Source organism: Ranitomeya imitator, chromosome 1 (assembly GCF_032444005.1).
Source record: "Ranitomeya imitator isolate aRanImi1 chromosome 1, aRanImi1.pri, whole genome shotgun sequence".
Taxonomy (NCBI): domain Eukaryota; kingdom Metazoa; phylum Chordata; class Amphibia; order Anura; family Dendrobatidae; genus Ranitomeya; species Ranitomeya imitator.
This window is the reverse complement of record NC_091282.1, coordinates 527,621,554-527,648,149: the sequence shown is the minus strand read 5'-3', so window position 1 is coordinate 527,648,149 and position 26,596 is coordinate 527,621,554. Positions and strand designations below refer to the sequence as shown.

Sequence of the window (26,596 nt, the reverse complement as noted above, 5' to 3'; positions counted from 1 at the left end):
TGAGATGATAAAATGCATTTAACCCCTTAGTGACAGAGCCAATTTGGTACTTAATGACCAGGCCAATTTTTGCAATTCTGACCACTGTCACTTTATGAGGTTATAACTCTGGAACGCTTCAACGGATCCCGCTGATTCTGAGATCTGAGATTCTGTTTTTTCGTGACATATTGTACTTCATGTTAGTGGTAACATTTCTTCGATATTACTTGCGATTATTTATGAAAAAAACGGAAATATGGCGAAAATTTTTAAAATTTTGCAGTTTTCAAACTTTGTATTTTTATGCCCTTAAATCAGAGAGATATGTCATAAAAAATAGTTAATAAATAACATTTCCCACATGTCTACTTTACATCAGCACAATTTTGGAAACAAAATTTTTTTTTGTTAGGGAGTTATAAGGGTTAAAAGTTGACCAGCAATTTCTCATTTTTACAACACCATTTTTTTTTAGGGACCACATCACATTTGAAGTCATTTTGAGGGGTCTATATGATAGAAAATAATGAAGTGTGACACCATTCTAAAAACTACACCCCTCAAGGTTCTCAAAACCACATTCAAGAAGTTTATTAACCCTTTACGTGCTTCACAGGAACTGAAACAATGTGGAAGGAAAAAATGAACATTTCACTTTTTTTTGCAAACATCTTAATTCAGAACCATTTTTTTTTATTTTCACAAGTGTAAAAACAGAAATGTAACCATAAATTTTGTTATGCAATTTCTCCTGAATACGCCAATACCCCATATGTGGGGGTAAACCACTGTTAGGGCGCACCGCAGAACTTAGAAGTGAAGGAGCGCAGTTTGACTTTTTCAATGTAGAATTGGCTGGAATTGAGATCGGACACCATGTCACATTTAGAGAGCCCCTGATGTGCCTAAACAGTGGAAACTCCCCACAAGTGACACCATTTTGGAAACTAGACCCCTTAAGGAACTTATCTAGATGTGTGGTGAGCACTTTGAACCCCCAAGTGCTTCACAGAAGTTTATAACGTAGAGCCGTGAAAATAAAAAATCGCTTTTGTTTACACAAAAATGATCTTTTTGCCCACAAATTCTTATTTTCACAAGGGTAACAGGAGAAATTAGACCACAAAAGTTGTTGTGCAATTTCTCCTGAGTACGTCGATACCCAATATGTGGGGGTAAACCACTGTTTGGGCGCACCGCAGAGCTTGGAAGAGAAAGAGTGCCGTTTTACTTTTTCAATGTAGAATTGGCTGGAATTGAGATCGGACGCCATGTCGCGTTTGGAGAGCCCCTGATGTGCCTAAACAGTAGAAATCCCCCACAAGTGACCCCATTTTGGAAACTAGACCCCCCATGGAACTTATCTAGATGTGTGGTGAGAACCTTGAATGCCCAAGTGCTTCACAGAAGTTTATAATGCAGAGCCGTGAAAATAAAAAATATTTTTTTTTTTCCACAAAAAAGATTTTTTAGCCACCAAATTTTTATTTTCACAAGGGTAACAAGAGAAACTGGACCCCAAAAGTTGTTGTCCAATTTGTCCTGAGTATGCTGGTACCCCATATGTGGGGGTAAACCACTGTTTGGGCGCACGGCAGAGCTCGGAAGGAAGGAGCGCCGTTTTGGAATGCAGACTTTGATAGAATGGTCTGCGGGTATTATGTTGCGTTTGCAGAGCCCCTGATGTACCTAACCAGTAGAAACCCTCCACAAGTGACCCCATTTTGGAAACTAGACCCCCCAAGGAACTTATCTAGATGTGTGGTGAGAACTTTGAATGCCCAAGTGCTTCACAGAAGTTTAGAATGCAGAGTCGTGAAAATAAAAAATATTTTTTTTTCCACAAAAAAGATATTGTAGCCCCCAAGTTTTTATTTTCACAAGGGTAACAGGAGAAATTGGACTGCAATAGTTGTTGTCCAATTTATCCCGAGTACGCTGATGCGCCATATGTGGCGGTAAACCACTGTTTGGGCGCACGGCAGAGCTCGGAAGGGAAGGAGCGCCTTTTTGGAATGCAGACTTTGATAGAATGGTCTGTGGGCATTATGTTGCGATTGCAGAGCCCCTGATGTACCTAAACTGTAGTAACCCCCCACAAGTGACCCCATTTTGGAAACTAGACCCCCCAAGGAACTTATCTAGATGTGTGGTGAGAACTTTGAATGCCCAAGTGCTTCACAGAAGTTTAGAATGCAGAGTCGTGAAAATAAAAAATATTTTTTTTGTTCACAAAAAAGATTTTGTAGCCCCCAAGTTTTTATTTTCACAAGGGTAACAAGAGAAATTGGACCCCAGAAGTTGTTGTCCAATTTATCCTGAGTACGCTGATGCCCCATGTGTGGGGGTAACCCACTGTTTGGGCGCACGGCAGAGCTCAGAAGGGAGGGAGCACCATTTGACTTTTTGAGCGCAAAATTGGCTGTCGTGTTTGGAGACCCCCTGATGTACCTAAACAGTGGAAACCCCCCAATTCTAGCTCCAACCCTAACCCCAACACACCCCTAACCCTAATCCCAACCTCATCCATAATCCTAATCACTAACCCTAACCATAATCACAACCCTTACCCCAAAACAACCCTAATGTCAACCCTAACCATAACCCTAATCAAAACCCTAAATCCAACACACCCCTAATCCTAATCTCAACCCTAACCTCAAACCTAACCCTAATCCCAATACAGCCCTAATCACAACCCTAACCTTAACCCTAATCCCAAACCTAACCCTAATCCCAAGCGTAACCCTAATGCCAACCTTAACCCTAATACGAACCCTAATCCAAACCCTAACCCTAATCCCAGCTCTAACCCTAACTTTAGCCCCAACCCTAGCCCTAGGGCTACTTTCACACTTGCGTCGTTTGGCATTCCGTCGCAATCCGTCGTTTTGGACAAGAAACGGATCCTGCAAATGTGCCCGCAGGATGCGTTTTTTGCCCATAGACTTGTATTGCCGACGGATCGTGACGGATGGCCACACGTCGCGTCCGTCGTGCACTGGATCAGTTGTGTTTTGGCGGAGCGTCGGCACAAAAAAACGTTCAATTAAACGTTTTTTTGTACGTCGCATCCGCCATTTCTGACCGCGCATGCGTGGCCGTAACTCCGCCCCCTCCTCCCCAGGACATAGATTGGGCAGCGGATGTGTTGAAAAACTACAGCTGCTGCCCACGTTGTGCACAATTTTCACAACGTGCGTCGGTATGTCGGGCCGACGCATTGCGACGGCCCTGTACCGACGTAAGTGTGAAAGAAGCCTAACCCTAAGTTTAGCCCCAACCCTAACCCTAAATTTAGCCCCAACCCTAACCCTAAATTTAGCCCCAACCCTAGCCCTACCCCTAACCTAACCCTACCCCTAACCTAACCCTACCCCTAACCCTACCCTAACCCTAACCTAACCCTACCCCTAACCCTACCCCTAACCCTACCCCTAACCCTACCCCTAACCCTAATTTTAGCCCCAACTGCTGTTCTCCTGCCGGCCGGCAGATGGAGACAGATGGCGGGCGCACTGGGCATGCGTCCGCCATGTTCTGCTGCCGGCGGCCAGGAGGAGCAGCAAGAGGATCCAGGGACCTAGGTGAGTATGCTAGGGTCCCCGAATCCCCCTATTTCTCTGTCCTCTGATGTGCGATCATATCAGAGGACAGAGAATTACACTTTACTTTTTTTTTTTTTTTGCGGTCGCCGGTAAACAGTTAATTACCGGCGATCGCAAAACAGGGGTCGGTAATACCGACCCCGATCGTGCTCTTTGGGGTCTCGGCTACCCCCGGCAGCCGAGACCCCAAAGATTCTCCCGGTGCCGGCCGGCGGGCGCACTGCGCATGCGCCCGCCATTTTGAAGATGGCGGCGCCCACCGGGAGACACGAGGAGCATCGGGGGAGCTAGGTGAGTATTGGGGGGCCTCCTGGGACCCCTTTTCTCTGTCCTCCGATGTGCGATCACATCGGAGGACAGAGAAATTAAAAAGAGATCGCTTTTTTTTTTTTTTGCGATCGCCGGTAAACTGTTAATTACCGGCGATCGCAAATGCGGGGTGGGTTAAAACCCCCCTGAATCATGTTCTCTGGGGTCTCGGCTACCCTCGGCAGCCGAGACCCCGGAGAAAATCGGCCTCTGGGGGGCGCTATGGACTTTTTCCACAGCGCCGTTAATTAACGGCGCTGTGGTTTAACCCCTTCCCGACCTTTGACGCCACGTAGGCGTCATGAAAGTCGGTGCCAATCCGACCCATGACGCCTATGCGGCGTCATGGAAAGATCGCGTCCCTGCAGATCGGGTGAAAGGGTTAACTCCCATTTCACCCGATCTGCAGGGACAGGGGGAGTGGTAGTTTAGCCCAGGGGGGGTGGCTTCACCCCCTCGTGGCTACGATCGCTCTGATTGGCAGTTTCACTTTCAACAGCCAATCAGAGCGATTTGTAATATTTCACCCATTATAACGGGTGAAATATTACAATCCAGCCATGGCCGATGCTGAAATATCATCGGCCATGGCTGGAAATACTAGTGTGCCCCCACCCCACCCCTCCGATCGCCCCCCCCACCCCCCCGATCTGGCCGGTACACTGCTCCGGCTCCCCTCCGCCCTGTGCTCCGCTCCCCCCCGTGCTCGTGTCCGCTCCCCCCGTGCTCCAATCACCCCCCCGTGCTCCAATCACCCCCCCTGCACTCCGATCCACCCCCCCCCCGTGCTTCGTTCCACCCCCCCGTGCTCCATTCCAGCCCCCCCGTGCTCCGTTCCACGCCCCCCGCGCTCCGTTCCACCCCTCCCGCGCTCCGATTCCCCCCCCCGTGCTCCGATCCCCCCCCCCCCGTGCTCCGATCCCCCCCCCCCGTGGTCCCCCCCCACCCTATCATACTTACCGATCCAGCCGTGGTCCCGTCCGTCTTCTCCCGGGCGCCGCCATCTTCCAAAATGGCGGGCGCATGTGCAGTGCGCCCGCCGAATCTGCCGGCCGGCAGATTCGTTCCAAAGTGCATTTTGATCACTGAGATATAATCTATCTCAGTGATCAAAATAAAAAAAATAATAAATGACCCCCCCCCCCTTTGTCACCCCCATAGGTAGGGACAATAAAAAAATAAAGAAATTTTTTTTTTCCCACTAATGTTAGAATAGGGTTAGGGTTAGGGGTAGGGTTAGGGTTAGGGGTAGGGTTAGGGGTAGGGTTAGGGTTAGGGCTAGGGTTAGGGGTAGGGTTAGGGGTAGGGTTAGGGGTAGGGTTAGGGGTAGGGTTAGGGGTAGGGGTAGGGTTAGGGGTAGGGGTAGGGTTAGGGGTAGGGTTAGGGTTAGGGCTAGGGTTAGGGGTAGGGTTAGGGGTAGGGTTAGGGTTAGGAATGTGCACACGTATTCTGGTCCTCTGCGGATTTTTCCGCTGCGGATTTGATAAATCCGCAGTGCTAAACCGCTGCGGATTTATGGCGGATTTACCGCGTTTTTTTCTGCGCATTTCACTGCGGTTTTACAATTGCGATTTTCTATTGGAGCAGTTGTAAAACCGCTGCGGAATCCGCACAAAGAAGTGACATGCTGCGGAATGTAAACCGCTGCGTTTCCGTGCAGTTTTTCCGCAGCATGTGTACAGCGATTTTTGTTTCCCATAGGTTTACATTGAACTGTACACTCATGGGAAACTGCTGCGGATCTGCAGCGTTTTCCGCAGTGTGTGCACATACCTTTAGAATTAGGCTATGTGCACACGGTGCGGATTTGGCTGCGGATTCGCAGCAGTGTTCCATCAGGTTTACAGTACCATGTAAACATATGAAAAACCAAATCCGCTGTGCCCGTGATGCGGAAAATACCGCGCGGGAACGCTGCGTTGTATTTTCCGCAGCATGTCAATTCTTTGTGCGGATTCCGCAGCGTTTTACACCTGTTCCTCAATAGGAATCCGCAGGTGAAATCCGCACAAAAAACACTGGAAATCCGCGGAAAATCCGCAGGTAAAACACAGTGCCTTTTACCCGCAGATTTTTCAAAAATGGTGCGGAAATATCTCACACGAATCCGCAACGTGGGCACATAGCCTTAGGGTTAGGGTTGGAATTAGTGTTGTGGTTAGGGGTGTGTTGGGGTTAGGGTTGTGATTAGGATTATGGCTACAGTTGGGATTAGGGTTAGGGGTGTGTTGGGGTTAGTGTTGGAGTTAGAATTGAGGGGTTACCACTGTTTAGGCACATCAGGGGTCTCCAAACGCAACATGGCGCCACCATTGATTCCAGCCAATCTCGTATTCAAAAAGTCAAATGGTGCTCCCTCACTTCCGAGCCCTGACGTGTGCCCAAACAGTGGTTTACCCCCACATATGGGGTACCAGCATACTCAGGACAAACTGCGCAACAATTACTGGGGTCCAATTTCTCCTGTTACCCTTGTGAATCTAAAAAAATGCTTGCTAAAACATAATTTTTGAGGAAAGAAAAATGATTTTTTATTTTCACGGATCTGTGTTGTAAACGTCTGTGAAGCACTTGGGGGTTCAAAGTGCTCACCACATATCTAGATAAGTTCCTTGGGGGGTCTAGTTTCTAAAATGGGGTCACTTGTGGGGGGTTTCTACTGTTTAGGCACACCAGGGGCTCTGCAAACGCAACGTGACACCCGCAGACCATTCCATCAAAGTCTGCATTTCAAAAGTCACTACTTCCCTTCTGAGCCCCGACGTGTGCCCAAACAGTGGTTTACCCCCACATATGGGGTATCAGCGTACTCAGGAGAAACTGGACAACAACTTTTGGGGTCCAATTTCTCCTGTAACCCTTGGGAAAATAAAAAATTCTGGGCTAAATAATTATTTTTGAGGAAAGAAAACGTATTTATTATTTTCACGGCTCTGCATTATAAACTTCTATGAAGCACTTGGGGGTTCAAAGTGCTCACCACACATCTAGATAAGTTCCTTTCAGGGTCTAGTTTCCAAAATGGGGTCACTTGTGGGGGGTTTCTACTGTTTAGGCACATCAGGGGCTCTGCAAACGCAACGTGACGCCCGCAGAGCATTCCATCAAAGTCTGCATTTCAAAACGTCACTACTTCAATTCCAAGCCCCGGCATGTGCCCAAACAGTAGTTTACCCCCACATATGGGGTATCACCGTACTCAGGAGAAACTGGACAACAAATATTGGGGTCAAATTTCTCCTGTTACCCTTGGGAAAAATAAAAAACTCTGGGCTAAATAATTATTTTTGAGGAAAGAAAACGTATTTATTATTTTCACGGCTCTGCATTATAAACTTCTATGAAGCACTTGGGGGTTCAAAGTGCTCACCACACATCTAGATAAGTTCCTTTGGGGGTCTAGTTTCCAAAATGGGGTCACTTGTGGGGGGTTTCTACTGTTAAGCCACATCAGGGGCTCTGCAAACGCAACGTGACGCCCACAGAGCATTCCATCAAAGTCTGCATTTCAAAACGTCACTACTTCACTTCCGAGCCCCGGCATGTGCCCAAACAGTGATTTACCCCCACATATGGGGTATCAGCGTACTCAGGAGAAACTGGACAACAACTTTTGGGGTCAAATTTCTCCTGTTACCCTTGGGAAAATAAAAAATTGCAGGCTAAAAGATCATTTTTGAGAAAATAATTTTTTTTTTTTTTTTCATGGCTCTGCGTTATAAACTTCTGTGAAGCACTTGGGGGTTCAAAGTCCTCACCACACATCTAGATTAGTTCCTTTGGGGGTCTAGTTTCTAAAATGGTGTCATTTCTGGGGGATCTCCAATGTTTAGGCACACAGGGGTTCTCCAAACGTGACATGGTGTCCGCTAATGATTGGAGCTAATTTTCCATTTAAAAAGCCAAATGGCGTGCCATCCCTTCCGAGCCCTGCCGTGCGCCCAAACAGTGGTTTACCCCCACATATGGGGTATCAGCGTACTCAGGACAAACTGGACAACAATATTTGGGGTCCAATTTCTCCTATTATCCTTGGCAAAATAGGAAATTCCAGGCTAAAAAATCATTTTTGAGGAAAGAAAAATTATTTTTTATTTTCATGGCTCTGCGTTATAAACTTCTGTGAAGCACCTGGGGGTTTAAAGTGCTCAATATGCATCTAGATAAGTTCCTTGGGGGGTCTAGTTTCCAAAATGGGGTCACTTGTGCGGGAGCTCCAATGTTTAGGCACACAGGGGCTCTCCAAACGCGACATGGTGTCCGCTAACAATTGGAGCTAATTTTCCATTCAAAAAGTCAAATGGCGCGCCTTCTCTTCCGAGCCCTGCCGAGTGCCCAAACAGTGGTTTACCCCCACATATGAGGTATCGGCGTACTCGGGAGAAATTGCCCAACAAATTTTATGATCCATTTTATCCTACTGCCCATGTGAAAATGAAAAAATTGAGGCGAAAAGAATTTTTTTGTGAAAAAAAAGTACTTTTTCATTTTTACAGATCAATTTGTGAAGCACCTGAGGGTTTAAAGTGCTCACTAGGCATCTAAATTAGTTCCTTGGGGGGTCTAGTTTCCAAAATGGGGTCACTTGTGGGGGAGCGCCAATGTTTAGGCACACAGGAGCTATCCAAACGCGACATGGTGTCCGCTAACGATGGAAATAATTTTTCATTCAAAAAGTCAAATGGCGCTCCTTCCCTTCTGAGCCTTACCATGTGCCCAAACAGTGGTTTACCTCCACATGTGAGGTATTGGTGTACTCAGGATAAATTGCCCAACACATTTTAGGATCCATTTTATCCTGTTGCCCATGTGAAAATGAAAAAATTGAGGCTAAAAGAATTTTTTTGTGAAAAAAAAGTACTTTTTCATTTTTACGGATCAATTTGTGAAGCACCTGGGGGTTCAAAGTGCTCACTATGCATCTAGATAAGTTCCTTGGGGCGTCTAGTTTCCAAAATGGGGTCACTTGTGGGGGAGCTCCAATTTTTAGGCACACGGGGGCTCTCCAAACGTGACATGGTGTCCGCTAAAGAGTGGAGCCAATTTTTGATTCAAAAAGTCAAATGGCGCTCCTTCCCTTCCAAGCCCTGCCGTGCGCCAAAACAGTGGTTTACCCCCACATATGAGGTATCAGCGTACTCAGGACAAATTGGACAACAACTTTCGTGGTTCAGTTTCTCCTTTTACCATTGGGAAAATAAAAAAATTGTTGCTAAAAGATAATTTTTGTGACTAAAAAGTTAAATGTTCATTTTTTCCTTCCATGTTGCTTCTGCTGCTGTGAAGCACCTGAAGGGTTAATAAACTTCTTGAATGTGGTTTTGAGTACCTTGAGGGGTGCAGTTTTTAGAATGGTGTCACTTTTGGGTATTTTCAGCCATATAGACCCCTCAAACTGACTTCAAATGTGAGGTGGTCCCTAAAAAAAAAATGGTTTTGTAAATTTCGTTGTAAAAATGACAAATCGCTGGTCGAATTTTAACCCTTATAACTTCCTAACAAAAAAAAATTTTGTTTCCAAAATTGTGCTGATGTAAAGTAAACATGTGGGAAATGTTATTTATTAACTATTTTGTGTCACATATCTCTCTGGTTTAACAGAATAAAAATTCAAAATGTGAAAATTGCGAAATTTTCAAAATTTTCGCCAAATTTCCGTGTTTATCACAAATAAATGCAGAATTTATTGACCTAAATTTACCACTAACATGAAGCCCAATATGTCACGAAAAAACAATCTCAGAACCGCTAGGATCCGTTGAAGCGTTCCTGAGTTATTACCTCATAAAGGGACACTGGTCAGAATTGCAAAAAACGGCAAGGTCTTTAAGGTCAAAATAGGCTGGGTCTTGAAGGGGTTAAGTACCCTTAGCGGCCGCCGTTAAAAGGCGTATCGGCGGTCGCTAAGGGGTTAAAAAGGATTTTCCTTCCTTAAAGAACACTGCTTGTTTGTGAAATGTATTTAACACCTTCAAAAGATGTATTGTTCCTCAGACGCAGAAGGTTTTGGGGTTAATTAACTATATTTTTTACTGCATAGTTTAGTTAAAAGAGAATGGTGTGAAAGCCCTGTAGCCATCTTAGATGGAAAAACATGAAGCATATTCACAACATAAACCATGCATTAACACAATTTTGACAGACAAGTACAAGAAGAAAAAAAACACAAAGAACTACTAAAATGGCACCTTTTTCATTTATCGGGTTAAAGGGAGTCAGTCACCCCAAATTCACACTTCAAGCTAACCACATAGGCTTGTAGGAGAGCAGTAAAGATATGCTTTTAGTTTTCTAATATATACCCGAGATGTCAGCAGGGAGGAGAGAGTGATGTCTACTCTCGCTCCCACACAGACAGTGCAGGAGCTTTATCTTTAGACAGAAAGCCAGCACTGTCATTCAACATAGAAAGAGAGGCCATAATCTAAATAAGTTGGTGGAACGGTGCGCTGAGGAGTATAGTTTGTTAGCCATTAGCATTGGGCTGTAATGTGCCTTGAACCAAAGCAGAATACGGTACATTTTATACATTTGCTGTGCTTAGGATTCACTTTATGGAATTTCCTGGACAGGAATCTCTTTACATAATGCTACAATTCAAATATCTCATGTTTCAAGCTTCAGCATTTTGGGAATAGAAGAAAACTGACGAGGACAAAATCTTTCAATGAAACGAGACAAAATCGGACATGGCATGCTTGCTGCAATCAGGACAACTTCTGTCCACTCTCAGATTTGGGCTACAGCTTATGTTGTCAGGAATTCGCAATGTGGGCATGACCTCCTTAGATGTCAGGATGTAGGAATAAGACAGGTGTTAGCTTAGACAAGCGAGTATTGTCCCACTCTCATCTCAACATCAGTCTATTGGGTATTAAAGGGAAACTGTCATCAGGTTTGGCAGATATGTTACAGCCACCACCTTTCAGGCCTGACAGAGTATTCTAGAATGCTGTATATCTGCCCCCAACCCAACCTGTGAGAGAAGAACAAGTCCTTTTATTATACTCAGCTGAGGGCGGTCCGGTCTGGTGGGTGTCGCTGGTCTTGGTCCAGCGCCTCCCATCTTCTTGCGATGCCGTCCTCCTCCTTTGTTCGTGTGGATGATGCGTCCCTGCGTCATCCACAGAAGTTTCCTCAGAATCGTGCTCCTGCGTAGGCGTACTTATCTGCCCTGAGGGCAGAACAAAGTCCTCCAGTGCGTCTCTGACCATTCCTGGCGCCTGCATACAGCAGGACTTTGCTCTGCCCTCAACAGGGCAGATAAGCAAGCCTGCGCAGGAGTGCTGTGCCAGGGAGATTGTGTGGATGATGCAGGGACGTGTCATCCACATGAAGCAATAAGAAGGAGGGCGATCATAAGATGGGAGGCGCTGGACCAAGACCAACGACATCCCTCAGACTGTACCGCCCGGACGGCGAATATAATGAAAGGTCTTTTTTTTTTTAATCTTACAGGTCAGGTTGGGGGCTTATACATTGGGGGAAAGTCGTAGTTACTCACCGATAACAGTGTTTCTCGGAGCCCATGACAGCACTACGGAGAGAGGGGATCCGCCCTTCAGGGACAGGAAACCTACAGATAAAAGGGCGGTACCTCTCCCTCGCATCAGTTGGTTTACAGAGCATCGGAGGACCTCCAGGTTAGTTTACAACAGAGAAAAAATCATATTACAACATTTCTTAAAAGAGGAACCCCGTGCCTATACTCAAACTATATACAGTATATAAATTATATGTAATTAAAGGTGCTCACCGCACACGTGATGGGAGGGAATAAGCGAGTGCTGTCATGGGCTCCGAGAAACACCGTTATCGGTGAGTAACTACGACTTTCTCGGTCTCCCATGACAGCACTACGGAGAGAATTGCAGAGACTAAGCTTAGGGAGGGACCACCGCCTCGAGAACCCTTCGTCCGAAGGTTAAGTCAGACACAGAGGCTAGATTTAATCTATAGTGTCTAAAAAAGGTCGATGGTGATGACCAGGTGGCCGCTTTACAGATTTGCTCTATTGATACCTCTGACCTCTCAGCCCATGAGGTAGCTACTGCTCTTGTGGAATGTGCTCTTATACCATCTGGGATCTCATTCCCCGAGGATGAATATGCCAGGACTATCGCCTCCTTTATCCACCTCGCCAAAGTACCCTTGGATGCCCGGAATCCTTTTCTGGGACCCTGAAAACAGACAAACAGAGAGCCTTCCTTCCTATACTCTCTGGTGGAATCTAAATATTGGATTAGGCACCTTCTGACGTCTAGATTATGGAAGTTCTGCTCTTTCTCATTTTTTGGGTTTGGACAAAAGGATGGCAGGGAGACTTCTTGTGACCTATGGAATTTTGATGCCACTTTTGGCAAATAGGCCGGGTCGGGTCTAAGAGTGACTCTATCATCTAATATTTTGGTGAAGGGTGGATTAGAGGATAAGGCTTGAATGTCACTTATTCTGCGTGCGGATGTTAACGCTACCAAGAGAATGGTTTTAAGTGATAGAGTTTTAATGGAAATCGTCTCTATGGGTTCGAATGGAGGACCCGTTAACGCCGAGAGGACTAAATTTAAGTCCCATGAGGGCACTTTCTGAGCGACTAGTGGCTTTGATCTTGTCACCGCCTTAAATCTAATTATCCATGGGTTGGCCGCAATATTATGGTTATAGAGTGCTCCTAGAGCTGCTATTTGTACTTTAAGAGTAGTAACCGACAACCCCTGTTCCAGACCTTTTTGTAGGAACTCCAGTATTTTAGGAATTGAGGGCCCATCTTGGACTTTTACTTTGGAGACGGACAGAAATTTTTTCCAAGTTTTCCCATATATTTTAGTAGTGATGGGTTTTCTACTTTTTAACAACGTGGTAACTAAATTATCCGAGAAACCTCTTTCTTTTAATAGTCTCCGTTCAAAAACCAGGCTGTCAAATGTAAGTTCGATTCCTGTGGGTGGAAGATCGGCCCTTGATGTAGAAGGTCTGGTATATTCGGCAGGACCCATGGGTCCGAGACCGAAAGCATCCTCAGCCAGGAGAACCACGTCCTTTTTGGCCAGAACGGGGCTATGAGGATCATTTTCGTTTTGTCCTCTCTGACTTTCCGAATGACTGCCGGGATCAGAATAGTTGGAGGAAAGGCATACGTTAATTTTTGGGTCCACAGAATCATAAAGGCATCTAGAGCCTGTGGATTCCCTACCGGGTTCAGTGAGCAGAATTTGTTCACTTTTTTGTTTTTGTGATTGGCGAATAGATCTATTGTCGGTGCTCCCCACATTTTTGTGATCTGATCATAGATGGATTGGTTTAGAGACCATTCGCCTTGTTTTAACTGAGACCGACTCAGGTAATCTGCTCTCTTGTTGTTTGAACCCTGAATGTGTAGCGCAGAGAGGGATAGTAGATTTTCTTCCGCTAGGTTGAAAATTTTGGCTGAAGAACTCATGAGTGCCCGAGACCTTGTTCCTCCCTGGTGGTTTATATACGCTACAGTCACTTTGTTGTCCGAAAAGATTCGGACATGATGTCCCCGAATATAGGTCAGAAAAGAAAGAAGAGCTTGAAGTACTGCCCAAAGTTCTTTTTGGTTTGAGGATGCTGATAGTTCCTGGACTGACCAGGTTCCCTGAGCAACTCTGTCCCCCATGTGAGCCCCCCACCCTGTGGGACTCGCATCGGTTGTTATCACCCGGGATATTTGTGTCACCCAAGGAACTCCCTTTGATAAGTTTTGGGTTTCCCCCCACCAACGAAGGGAATGAATAACTGAGGAATTCAGGGTGATTTGACCTTCCAAGTTGTCCTTTAGTATTGACTGCCATTCGAGTACGTGCCACTGAAGTTCTCTTGTGTGGAACTATGCGAAGGGTATCGCTGGTAGGCATGAGGACAGAGAGCCTAGTAGCGACATTGCTCTCCTTAGAGTCATGGAAGGATGGTGAAAAGTTTGCGTTATCATAGCTAATATGCTGTCTTTTTTGGGGTTTGGAAGCCGACATTCTTGGACTCGGGAGTCTAATGTCAGACCTAGGAACTCCTGTACTTGACAGGGTTCCAACTTTGATTTTTTTAAGTTTATGAGCCACCCCAAGTCCGTCAAGATAGTCATTACCCGGTCCCTCTGTTCTTTGCAACTTTGGGCCGAGTTGCTTACGATGAGAAAGTCGTCTAGGTAAGGGACTATTAATATATTTTGTTCCCTTATGTGGGCCATCATTTCCGCTATTACCTTCGTGAATATTCGAGGGGCTATAGAGATTCCGAACGGAAGAGCTCTGTACTGAAAAAATCTTAATTGTCCTTTTATGGAAACTGCCAATCTCAGGAATTTTTGAGACTGATTGTGGATGGGCACATGATAATATGCATCGGTTAGGTCTATCACGACCATGTAGCAATTCGGAAACAGGATTTTTATGGTGGACTTTATTGTTTCCATTTTGAATTTGTAATTTTTTACGTATTTGTTCAGGTTTTTTAGATTTATAATGGTCCGAAAGGACCCGTCGGGTTTTGGTACTAAAAAAAAGGGGAGAAAAACCCTTCTCCTACTTCCTGAGGAGGGATTTCTTGAATTACAGATTTTTGCAGTAGGGAAATGATTTCTTTCTCTAAAGCTGCTTGTTCTGCCACTGAAGATCTTATTTTCGTTTCTATGTACTTCCGGGGAGGAAAAGAAATAAAATCTATTTTTAGACCGTACTGTATGATGTTTAGAATCCAGGTGTTGTTGGATATTTTCTCCCAAGCGGGAAGGAAAGATGTGAGTCTTCCCCCTACCGTAGGCACAATGTCATTTGGCGGGTTTTTTGTCACGAGAGGTGTTGCCAAAGAGGTAACCTCTATCCCTTCTCCTGCCTTCTTCCCATTTATTCTGCTCCCTGGGGGGTCTGCGGCGGAAAAATCTCCGATTCCGAAAGGACTGCCTGAATGGGGCTGGGCCCAAATTTGGAAACCCTTTCTTTTTGTCTCCTGCTTTTTGGAGAATGTCATCCAGGGTCTCTCCAAACAGAAAATTTCCTTCACACGGAATAGAACATAGCTTAAGCTTTGTCTGGAGATCCCCAGGCCAGCTTTTGAGCCATAAGGTTCTTCTGGCTGCATTGGAGAGAGCAGCGGCCTTAGATGTTAACCGTACGGAGTCTGCCGAGGAGTCCGCCAGGAATGCTGCTGCTGCTCTGATTGCAGGGATAGAATCCAGTAATTTATTCCTGGGTAGCCCGTCTCTAATTTGACTCTCTAATTGATCGATCCATACTATCAGAGATCTGGAGGTGCAGGTAGCCGCAACAGTAGGCCTCAAGCTACCCCCAGCCGACTCCCATGCCCCTTTAAGAAATGTGTCTGCTTTTTTATCTAAAGGGTCTCTGAGGGTACCCATGTCCTCGAACGGGAGCGCAAATTTTTTCGAGGCTTTTGCCACCGCTACATCCAACTTTGGTGCCTTATCCCAGGAAGTGGATGCGTCATCTTCGAAGGGATACTTTCTTTTAAGCGAGGGTACTGAAGAGTTTCTCCTATCAGGTTTTTCCCATTCTTTTTTAATTAGGGATTGGACATTGGGATTTAAAGGAAAGGTTTTCCGTTTTTTTTGTCCCAAGCCACCAAACATAACATCTTGGGCTGTTTTGTCAGGTTTAGGCTCCTCCACCCCCATAGTAGCCCTAACAGCTCTTACTAAGGCATCCACTTCCTCGAGAGGAAAACAATGTCGGCCTGAATCTTCCTCGGAGGAGGATAGGGAGGAGTCAGAGTCGTCCGAATCTGCGTCATCAGATGAGGATCGGACAGAGTGGGATTGTACTCCTTTACTTTACTTTACTTTGTTTCCTTTACTTTATCTTTTCCTTTTTTGGAGGAAGATACAGCATTCTGAACCTCAGATCTAATAATATTTTTTAGCTCTGATGCAAAGTCGGGAGTCTCCTCACATAGCACACGCTGGATACAGGATTTACATAACTTTTTGTCCCAGGCTACTGGTAAAGGTTTGTCACAGATGGGGCAGGATTTGTTTTTCCTTTTCTCCAGCTTCTTCTTTCCCTATTAAGGGAGAAGAGGGAGCCCTATTATAATATATACATTCACGAAGATCACTCACCATTCGGACGTGCAGGCAGGTACCGGTTCTGGAGGGGGCCCTGGGTCTGGAATGGAAGGTTCCCGAGGAGGTGAACTAGTCTTCGTAGCAGACCTGCTGCGCTGTGTAGAACGGCTGCTAGACCCACTCCTAGCGCTCTTAGGCTCTGTCTTCTTGTGGTGCTGCTGCCTAGGCTGCAGCTCCTGTGGATCGCTGTCCTCCATGATTTACAGGGAGATGGTGTGACAACTGTGTGTGCACCATCTCCCTATCTTTATTTCTTTATTTTTTTTATATAGCGCTAACATATTCCGCAGCGCTTTACAGTTTGCACACATTATCATCACTGTCCCCGATTGGGCTCACAATCTAGAATCTATTTGTATTTGGCGCCACCTCCGGCGTTCCCCCGCACTTCCGGTCCTGCGTCACGTCCAGGGAGAAGAGAAGCTACCGCGCATGCGCGCGGCGATGACCCGGAAGTCCTGCCGCATTTCCGGAGTGGCGGCCATCTTAGTACACCCGGAGCGTGCGCTTGTCGGCACAGAAGCTCCGGGTGAGCCAGCGCCCCTTCCTCTCTCAGAGTCGGCGGCGTTCTCCCTCCGCTCACCCTGAAGAACCCCTCGGTTCCAGCGGTGGCGGCTTCGGGAGCCGGACAAGCCGCGGCAGGAGCCTCCTCGCTGCCGGTACTCGACCGCCCGGTCCCGGTCCATCGGTCTTCATACAGGTACCACCGGAAAGAGGTTCCCTGTTCAGGGACAGGAAACCAACTGATGCGAGGGAGAGGTACCGCCCTTTTATCTGTAGGTTTCCTGTCCCTGAAGGGCGGATCCCCTCTCTCCGTAGTGCTGTCATGGGAGACCGAGAAATAAGTATTTGATCCCTTGCTGATTTTGTAAGTTTGCCCACTGACAAAGACATGAACAGTCTATGATTTTAAGGGTAGGTTACTTATAACACTGACAGATAGAATATCAAAAATAAAATCCAGAAAATCACATTGTATAAATTATATAAATTTGCATTTTGCAGTGAGAAATTAGTATTTGATCCCCTACCAACCATTAAGAGTTCTGGCTCCTACAGACCAGTTAGAAGCTGCTAATCAACTCGTTACCTGCATTAAAGGCAGCTGTCTTACATAGTCACCTTTATAAAAGACTCCTGTCCACAGACTCAATTAATCAGTCAGAGTCTAACCTCTACAACATGGGCAAGATCAAAGAGCTTTCTAAGGATGTCAGGGACAAGATCATAGACCTGCACAAAGCAGGAATGGGCTACAAAACCATAAGTAAGATGCTGTAAATACTCATTTTCCCACTGTATACAGCATTATAGAATGCTGTATTTTAGGCCAGAAAGGTGGTGGCCGTATCTGATATCGGCCGAACCTGGTGACAGGTTCCCTTTTTTCGTATCTTACAGGTCAGGTTGGGAGCATATATATAGCATTATAGAATGCTGTATATCAGCCATGAAAAGTGTTGGCCATATCTCTTATCAGCCAAACCTGGTGACAGGTTCGTGTTAAGATATGTGCTAAAATCTATTTGAGCCTTACAAGTCTGTTCTTCATACTAGCAGACATAAACAATAAGTGTTTCCAATCAAGGTATTTGATAGGTTTGGTACAAGTAAAATGTGAGACTTCTGAAAATAACCAGCTATTTAGAACTGCATCTCCTCATGATGTAGGACAGAGGTCCCCAACGTTTCTGACCTTGAGAGCCACATTCAGCCTTCAGAGAGGGTCGCGAGCCACATTCAGCTCCCGCTCCCCTCACAATTTCGGCAACCAAAGCCCCCCATTACAGGCATAATAGTAACCAAAGTTTTTCCACAAAAATCGCCCCAAAGCAGAATACAAAGATCCAGGGGTCTCAACAATACCCCCCATTCGGTATTCTCCTATAAAGCACTCCCAAGACACTGTTACATCCAGCTTCAAACATCTCCTATGAATGGGTGGTGTCATCTTGTCTCCAGCGTACCATACTTAAATCATCTCAAAACCCCTAAGACCAGTATACAGTGGGGCAAAAAAGTATTTAGTCAGTCAGCAATAGTGCAAGTTCCACCACTTAAAAAGATGAGAGGCGTCTGTAATTTACATCATAGGTAGACCTCAACTATGGGAGGCAAACTGAGAAAAAAAAATCCAGAAAATCATATTGTCTGTTTTTTTAACATTTTTTTTGCATATTATGGTGGAAAATAAGTATTTGGTCAGAAACAAACAATCAAGATTTCTGGCTCTCACAGACCTGTAACTTCTTCTTTAAGAGTCTCCTCTTTCCTCCACTCATTACCTGTAGTAATGGCACCTGTTTAAACTTGTTATCAATATAAAAAGACACCTGTGCACACCCTCAAACAGTCTGACTCCAAACTCCACTATGGTGAAGACCAAAGAGCTGTCAAAGGACACCAGAAACAAAATTGTAGCCCTGCACCAGGCTGGGAAGACTGAATCTGCAATAGCCAACCAGCTTGGAGTGAAGAAATCAACAGTGGGAGCAATAATTAGAAAATGGAAGACATACAAGACCACTGATAATCTCCCTCGATCTGGGTCTCCACGCAATATCCCACCCCGTGGGGTCAGAATGATCACAAGAACGGTGAGCAAAAATCCCAGAACCACGCGGGGGGACCTAGTGAATGAACTGCAGAGAGCTGGGACCAATGTAACAAGGCCTACCATAAGTAACACACTACGCCACCATGGACTCAGATCCTGCAGTGCCAGACGTGTCCCACTGCTTAAGCCAGTACATGTCCGGGCCCGTCTGAAGTTTGCTAGAGAGCATTTGGATGATCCAGAGGAGTTTTGGGAGAATGTCCTATGGTCTGATGAAACCAAACTGGAACTGTTTGGTAGAAACACAACTTGTGGTGTTTGGAGGAAAAAGAATACTGAGTTGCATCCATCAAACACCATACCTACTGTAAAGCATGGTGGTGGAAACATCATGCTTTGGGGCTGTTTCTCTGCAAAGGGGCCAGGACGACTGATCCGGGTACATGAAAGAATGAATGGGGCCATGTATCGTGAGATTTTGAGTGCAAACCTCCTTCCTTCAGCAAGGGCATTGAAGATGAAACGTGGCTGGGTCTTTCAACATGACAATGATCCAAAGCACACAGCCAGGGCAACGAAGGAGTGGCTTCGTAAGAAGCATTTCAAGGTCCTGGAGTGGCCTAGCCAGTCTCCAGATCTCAACCCTATAGAAAACCTTTGGAGGGAGTTGAAAGTCCGTGTTGCCAAGCGAAAAGCCAAAAACATCACTGCTCTAGAGGAGATCTGCATAGAGGAATGGGCCAACATACCAACAACAGTGTGTGGCAACCTTGTGAAGACTTACAGAAAACGTTTGACCTCTGTCATTGCCAACAAAGGATATATTACAAAGTATTGAGATAAAATTTTGTTTCTGACCAAATACTTATTTTCCACCATAATATGCAAATAAAATGTTAAAAAAACAGACAATGTGATTTTCTGGATTTTTTTTTTCTCAGTTTCTCTCCCATAGTTGAGGTCTACCTATGATGTAAATTACAGACGCCTCTCATCTTTTTAAGTGGTGGAACTTGCACTATTGCTGACTGACTAAATACTTTTTTGCCCCACTGTATGTGCGTCCAAATCTGCTCTATTGTGCAGGGCTGCTCACAAAATTCACCATTTTCAGATGTGCTCTTCATACCTGTTTGCAAAAACTGGAGCTAATGAACCAAGCTGACAGCCGCGAGCCACAATTCATGGGACCGTGAGCCACATGTGGCTCCTGAGCTACAGGTTGGGAACCCCTGATGTAGGACATGAAAGCCTGAGTGCTCCCACCCAGTACCTGCATATTTTTTTTATTCTGCATCATTTTTATGATATTGGTCTGCAGCTGGTGAATGACAGCATTTTGGATTAGTCAGGTACTGTAAAGCCTGTACTTTCCTAGCTGGGTTCTTAGCTGAGAAGTGGCTATTGTCTTCAATCTAGGCAATGCTCCCACTGTGCTATGATCTGGTGGTTTAGGAGCAACATGGAACGAGCTCTGAAGCAAGTGGTATCTGTACTGACCGCAGTCCCTAAGCTCAACACAACACTAGAAGTAGCCGTGGGATGCTCCTAACACTCCCTAGGCACCTCGTCACAGCCTGAGAACTAACTACCCCTAAAGATAGAAACAGCAAAACTATCTTTCCTCAGAGAAAATCCCCAAAGGATAGATAGCCCTCCACAAGTAATGACTGTGAGTGGAGAGGGAAAAGACATACACAGAATGAAACTAGGATGAGCATAGGAGGCCAGTCTAGCTAGATAGATAGGACAGGATGGAATACTGTGCGGTCAGTATAAAACACTACAAAATATACACACAGAGTTTACAAAAATCTCCACACCTGACTAAAGGTGTGGAGGGTAAATCTGCTTCCCAGAGCTTCCAGCATCACAGAATTAATTCATACTGACAAGCTGGACAAACATAGAAAGCACAGAACGGATAAGTCCACAACCTGTGGACAGAAAAGAGCAAGCAAGGACTTAGCTTTGCTGAACTGGTCAGGAAAACAGGGAAATCCAAAGAGATGTGACTCCAACCAGGAACCATTGACAAGTGGCACAAGCTGAAGGAAAGAGCCAGGCTAAATAGCCGAGCAGAAAAGAATCAGTGGAAGCAGCTGCTGACAGCTAAATCCAAGGAGCAGCCATTCCACTTAAAACCACCGGAGGGAGCCCAAGAGCAGAACTCACAAAAGTGCCACTTACAACCACCGGAGGGAGCACAAGAGCGGAATTCACAACACACTGCTTATATGCCTGGACTGCAGAATGATATGTAAAGAGATTTGTGCTGCTGATGTGTTCATGGGGTGTTGCCTACAATGGAGACAAGGCGTAGATATGTATACTTTCTCGCATCTTAACATCATTCACGCAAAGCAATTTAACATATTTTTCAATTTTTCACCATTTACTAGATATGACAAAGTTGTAAAACTTCTCATTAATAAAGTAAATAATCATTTTCCTTTAATTTTATGTGAGATGGAGACATCTCCCTTACATATGGTTGTTGACAGATAATACAGGAACCCATTACTACTGCTTGGTCACATCATCAGTAGTTACTATCTCTTGTCATATGTTTCAAAGTGAAAGTTTTCAAAGTGCTACATACGTCAGATATGTTCCTCTGGTATTGATTCCCATCATGAGATCAACTGTTTTCATTGGAGTATCCACAGTATTGGTCAGGCTGATGGCGCTGGCATTGTTCACCAAGATGTCTATACCTATTTAAGTTAAAAAAAAAAAAAAAAGTATAAAAGTACACGCTTTTATCCTTGAATGAAATAGATACCGTATTTTTCCGACCATAAGACGCACTTTTTTTCCTCCAAATTTGGGAGGAAAGTGTGGGTGCGTCTTATGGTACGGATGTGGCATGTGGGGAGGGGGGCAGCAGTGAGTGGGATCGCACTGTTATGCCACTTCAGGATGTCCCCGCTGCCCAGAATCACCGCTGGGGAAACCATGTGGTCTCGATGATTATCAGCTGAGTGGTGAGCCGGGAGCAGCAAATGAATACTGCACTTAAGCAGGGACACACATGGCTTCTCCAGCGCTGATTCCTGCAGCAGCTGGGGAGGTCTGTGTGTCTGGGGGAGAGGAGGCAGCAGCAGCAGGGGCCAGAGGAGATCGCTGCATACCTGCCTGCCATGCCTGGGCTGGACGCTGAGTGCTGTGCACAAACAGGACCTGTTTGATGTCAGGAGTGGGCGGGCTGGAGCATCACATGGCAGCACAGAGCCCTCCCTCTTCTTGACATCATCACAGGTCCTTCAGGCTCTCCACTAGAATCTGCAGCTTCCTCATAACCTGTGCTGTGGAAAGGAAACAATGGAAGGCTCTGTGTGCAGTCATGGGATGCTTTTACCTCACCACAGTGTGGCTGGCTGCCACATTTAAGAGGTTAGTCTTTACAAAACACAATAAAGCACTCTGCCACTCCTTTGGTGAACTATAACTCCCAGCATGTCATAGGATCTGCAGGACATGCTGGGAGTTATAGTTCTCCCATGGGATTTTAAAGCAGCACTCCAGTGTTATTTTGCAGTGCTGGAGTGGTGCTTTCAATATAAGCCCTGTGCCCCCATTCTTATACTCACCCTCCAGCATCTTCATATAGTACTGTACAGACACCACACTGGTCCTGCAGCTTCCAACATAATAACATACTATTATATATAATAACACCACATATAATAGTATGTTATTTATGTTATTAAATATTTTACCACATTTTTTTGCTTCAAATATTTTTTTTCCCTATTTTCCACCTCTAAAACTGGTAAGTAATTGTAGGTGGTAGTTAAGGGGAACCCATCAGCAGGATTGTACACAGTAACCTACACACAGTGTCAGGTTGGTGCCATTATACTAATTACAATGATATCTTGGGTGATGAAATCCATCTTGTGATTGTTGTTTAATCTTTATTTTCAGTTTTGAGTTTATGATATGCTCATGCTCCGGGGCGGCACGCATGCGTGCGTGTGGAAGGGGGGGGTGCTCTGCTTAGGTATTCATACTGATGGCTTATGACAGATCACTGATCCCTTAGTGAACTTCCCCCTAGTTTACATACTGAACATAATATGTTTTGGGGAGAAAAAAAAATTTCACATTCAGCAGGCGCCTGTGCTGTAGCATGATCGCATCTACAATATCCATGTAATTATTTTATTTGGTGATACATATGTATTCAGAAAAAAAAATTCTCTCTCAAAATGGCACTGGCGGCGCCATCTTGGTGGACACAAATTTATTTTCATCTAGAAAAATGGCTAGAGTATATATGTATATATTCAGTATGTAAAATAGGGGACAGGTCACTGAGGAATCAGTAACCTATCAGAAGCTATACAGATGAATGCCTAATCAGAGCACCACAAAGACCCCTCCCCAACAAGCACGAGACTATTAACTCAAAACTGAAAATAAAGATTAAACAACAACCACAAGACAGAATTCATCAATCCAGGTATAATTTTAATCAATATAACGGCGCCAACCTAACACTGTATGTAGGTTACTGTGCACAATCCTGCTGACAGGTTCCCTTTAAAGGGTTTTTCCTGTCTTCATAAATGGTATTGGCAATTAGTGCTGGTAAATACTAGAAAATTTAGCAAATCGCTGCCTGTTAAAAAATTTCAGCTGTTTTTAATATACTAACACTTTTCTTTTGGTTACAGCTTGCTGTCTTGGAAACCGACTACCACTGCTAAACAGAAGGACATGTGCAGTGCTCAGATGCTCCTTTGAGCTTGTAAGCATTATTTTGAAGGTAGCCAGGCTCGGTTGAGTGCACAGATACCTCCTACTCATGGGCAGTGTCAGAGCAGTGCTTACATGGTAGACTGTAGTGATGTTCGGTCTAGTAGGCTACGAGCTGCATTAAAAAAAGAAAAAAGTGTTCACATCAAGAAAGGCTGCTAATTTTAATCAATATCCGTTTATGAAGACTGAAATTGATCTTTACTGTATTATCCTGCTATGAATGGGAAAAAAAAAACACACACACAACAAACTTTGATCAAACTAAAGTTCTAAAATTCAGCTAGACACTGGATCTTCAAACAGGTATTCCTAAGCCTGACATGCTTAGATTGTTGGTAGATTCCACCACCAAAACTGCAACGGTCCCGGGAAGCGATCACATGTCAAACATGGAAACAAGTGAATGATTCACCGGTCCTTTTTGCAATTTAGTTTGTGGACGAAATACAAGTATTTTAATAAGTCGGTCATTTGAAAACATCACTTAATTTTAAACTATAAAATATCAGTTATCTGTACAGCAGCCAAACAAATATCAATGATATCAACAAGGACATTTGAAGACCTATGGAAATAACTATGCTTTTAACCTCAAGAATATTAACCTCACCTACAATGAAGTTTTTCCAATTGTTTTCTGATGGGAGTAATTTAGTCACTGTTAAATGTAAAATAATTTGGGGTTATGAAGAGGGCGTCATTGTTGGGCATGAGCTTCTGATCAAAATCTGACCCAGCAAACTAACCTGGTGAATCTCCGCAGCCCACAGTGTGCGCGCGGGGGGGGGGGGGGGGGGGATTCATAAGTCTGCAGTCACACAGACTGACTACAGAGTTATCGGATTTAACCGAACAACTCCTGTAAGTGCTTGCAAAGTCTGAAAAATCATATTCAGAGTTAGGCTACACTTTAGCCACGTCAAACATAATAGCACTGTTACATAGCATAAAGCCTATACAAAATAGAGATTTCAAAGGCTGATTGGCACGTTATGTTGGATATTGTGAAAGTTACCAAGTTCTGGAGCTCAGGATTAGAAATACCTACCATTAACCCTATTTTTCTGTCAAGAGTAAATGAATTCACCATAAAATTACTGTTATTAGAAAGAATAAAAGATTTACATTATTGGAATATTACAGTTGTACCCCCAAGCATATTGCTGTTACTACTACACTAGAAATAAGCCCGATGCTATTGCATCGGGAGCGCGGTGAAATGAACATCCGCCTGGAGCTCATCCAATGAGCGGCGCGGAATTCAAATCCCCTGCCCGCCAGCTGAGTGGTGCCGCGCGGCTTTGTTGGGGGATTCAAATCCCTTGCGGCACCGCTCTTTGGCTTAGGCCTCTTTCACACTTCAGTCTTTTTCCTCCCGTCGAAATCCGTTGAGTTTTGAAATAACAGGATCCTGCAAATTTTTATGCAGGATCCTGTTTTTCCCATCGACTTGTATTAGCGACGGATTGGGATGGATGGCCATCCGTTTCATCCGTCGTGCATTGGTTCCGTCGGAAAATAGCGGTCCGTCATGTGGAGAAAACGTTAAGAGGAACGTTTTTCTGCACGTCGGAAAATCGCTCAGCGACGGGTCCTGCGCTGTCCGTCGTTGGCTATAATGGAAGCCTATGGACGCAGGATCCGTCGCTGACCGTCAAACACAGGAATCCACCGACGTATCCCATTTTTTCATTCCGAGCATGCCCGGAAGGATTTTCAAGTCAGGGAAAAAACTCACTCACTCACTCTCTCTCTCTCGCAGCTCATCTTCCGGTTGCGTCGACGCTGACCTTCCTGTGGCAGGAGATGAGCGGCGGCGAGCGCCGCTAATCTCCCGACGGAATAGCGGTGCAGTTTCTGTCACAACTGTGACAGAGCCAACCTGACAATTATATATTAGATTATTGAAGAAAAAAAAAAAAATGGAAAAAAAAAATGGTATGGGCTCCTGCTCAATTTTCTGAGCCAGAGGGGGAAAGCCGATGGCCGGGGACCAATATTTGTAGCCTGGGAAGGGGGTAATACCCATGGCCCCTTCCCAGGCTATGAATAAGTGGGGTCCCCCTATATTTTATAGCCAGAAAGGCTATGCAGACAGCTGCGGGCTGATATTCATAGCCTAGGAAGGGGCCATGGATAGTGCCCCCCCCCCCCCCAGCTACAAATACCAGCCCGCAGCCTCCCCAGAAATGGCGCATCTCTAAGATGCGCCAATTCTGGCACTTAGCCCCTCTCTTCCCACTCCAGTGTAGCAGTGGGATATGGGGTAATAAGGGGTTAATGTCACCTTTGTATTGTAAGGTGACATTAAGCCCTGTTAATAATGGAGAGGTGTCAATAAGACGTCTATCCATTATTAATCCTATTGTAGTGAGAGTTAAAAAAAGACAGAGCCAGAAAAAGTATTTTAATATTCTTAATTTCACCATACTTACAAAACTGCCTAATTCTTGCGACGCCCTTGATCACCTACAAAAAATAAAAAATAATAAACCAACCGCATACTCTCTGTCCAACGCAGTGCAATTAACAGCAAGTGTTCCACATTGATCTCCCCTATAGAGCTGTCACATCAGGAGATGTGACAGCTATATAGACCTTCAGTGACACACTGACAGAAGACAATGGCACCTGCAGTGCATAACTGAAGAGGTTACCTGAGTTCAGGCTCTCACTTTATGGCAAAGCTGCGTGGGAATTTTCACACACAGCAGTGCCGCAAGTGAGAGTATGAACTATACTCACAGCGGGCGGAGGGATACAGTGCGGAAGAATACCTTCCGTCATTGTATCCCGAGGCCCCTGGAGAGCGGTCACATCAGCTCATGTGGCAGCTCTCCACGGGAGATCGTCGTGGAACACGCGTATTAATTGGATTTCTGCGGATCAGGGAGTAGATTGTTGGTTATTATTTTATTTTTATTTTTTTTTTACAGGTGAGCAAGGGCTTCGGGATGAAGGTGATTGGTGAGTATATACTGTATGTAGTATATACTGTATGTTGTACGCACTGTAAGTAGTGTATGAACTGTATGTACTATGTTGTATGTTGTACGTACTGTATGTAGTGTATGCACTGTATGTACTATGTTGCATGTTGTATGCACTTTATGTACTGTATGCACTGCATGTTGCATGTTCTGTACGCACTGTATGTAGTATGTAGTGCATATGCATGTATTTTTTTTTTTTACATTCAACACATTAGCCACATGATGGGACTACTACTGTCCCATCATTGACTAATGTGTCACTCACTGTCACTGTAGCAGG

The 26,596-nt window shown here is 45.0% G+C and overlaps 1 protein-coding gene across 1 annotated transcript in view; it reads right to left on the bottom strand.

The window, feature by feature from the left end:
• The window catches only part of HSDL2 (hydroxysteroid dehydrogenase like 2), a 130,234-nt gene that overhangs the window by 87,064 nt on the left and 16,574 nt on the right, over positions 1–26,596 (bottom strand). The window contains exon 5 of the mRNA XM_069767041.1: positions 21,159–21,273. Within this exon, the coding sequence (XP_069623142.1) occupies positions 21,159–21,273 (115 nt within the window). The remainder of the gene's footprint in view (positions 1–21,158; positions 21,274–26,596) is intronic.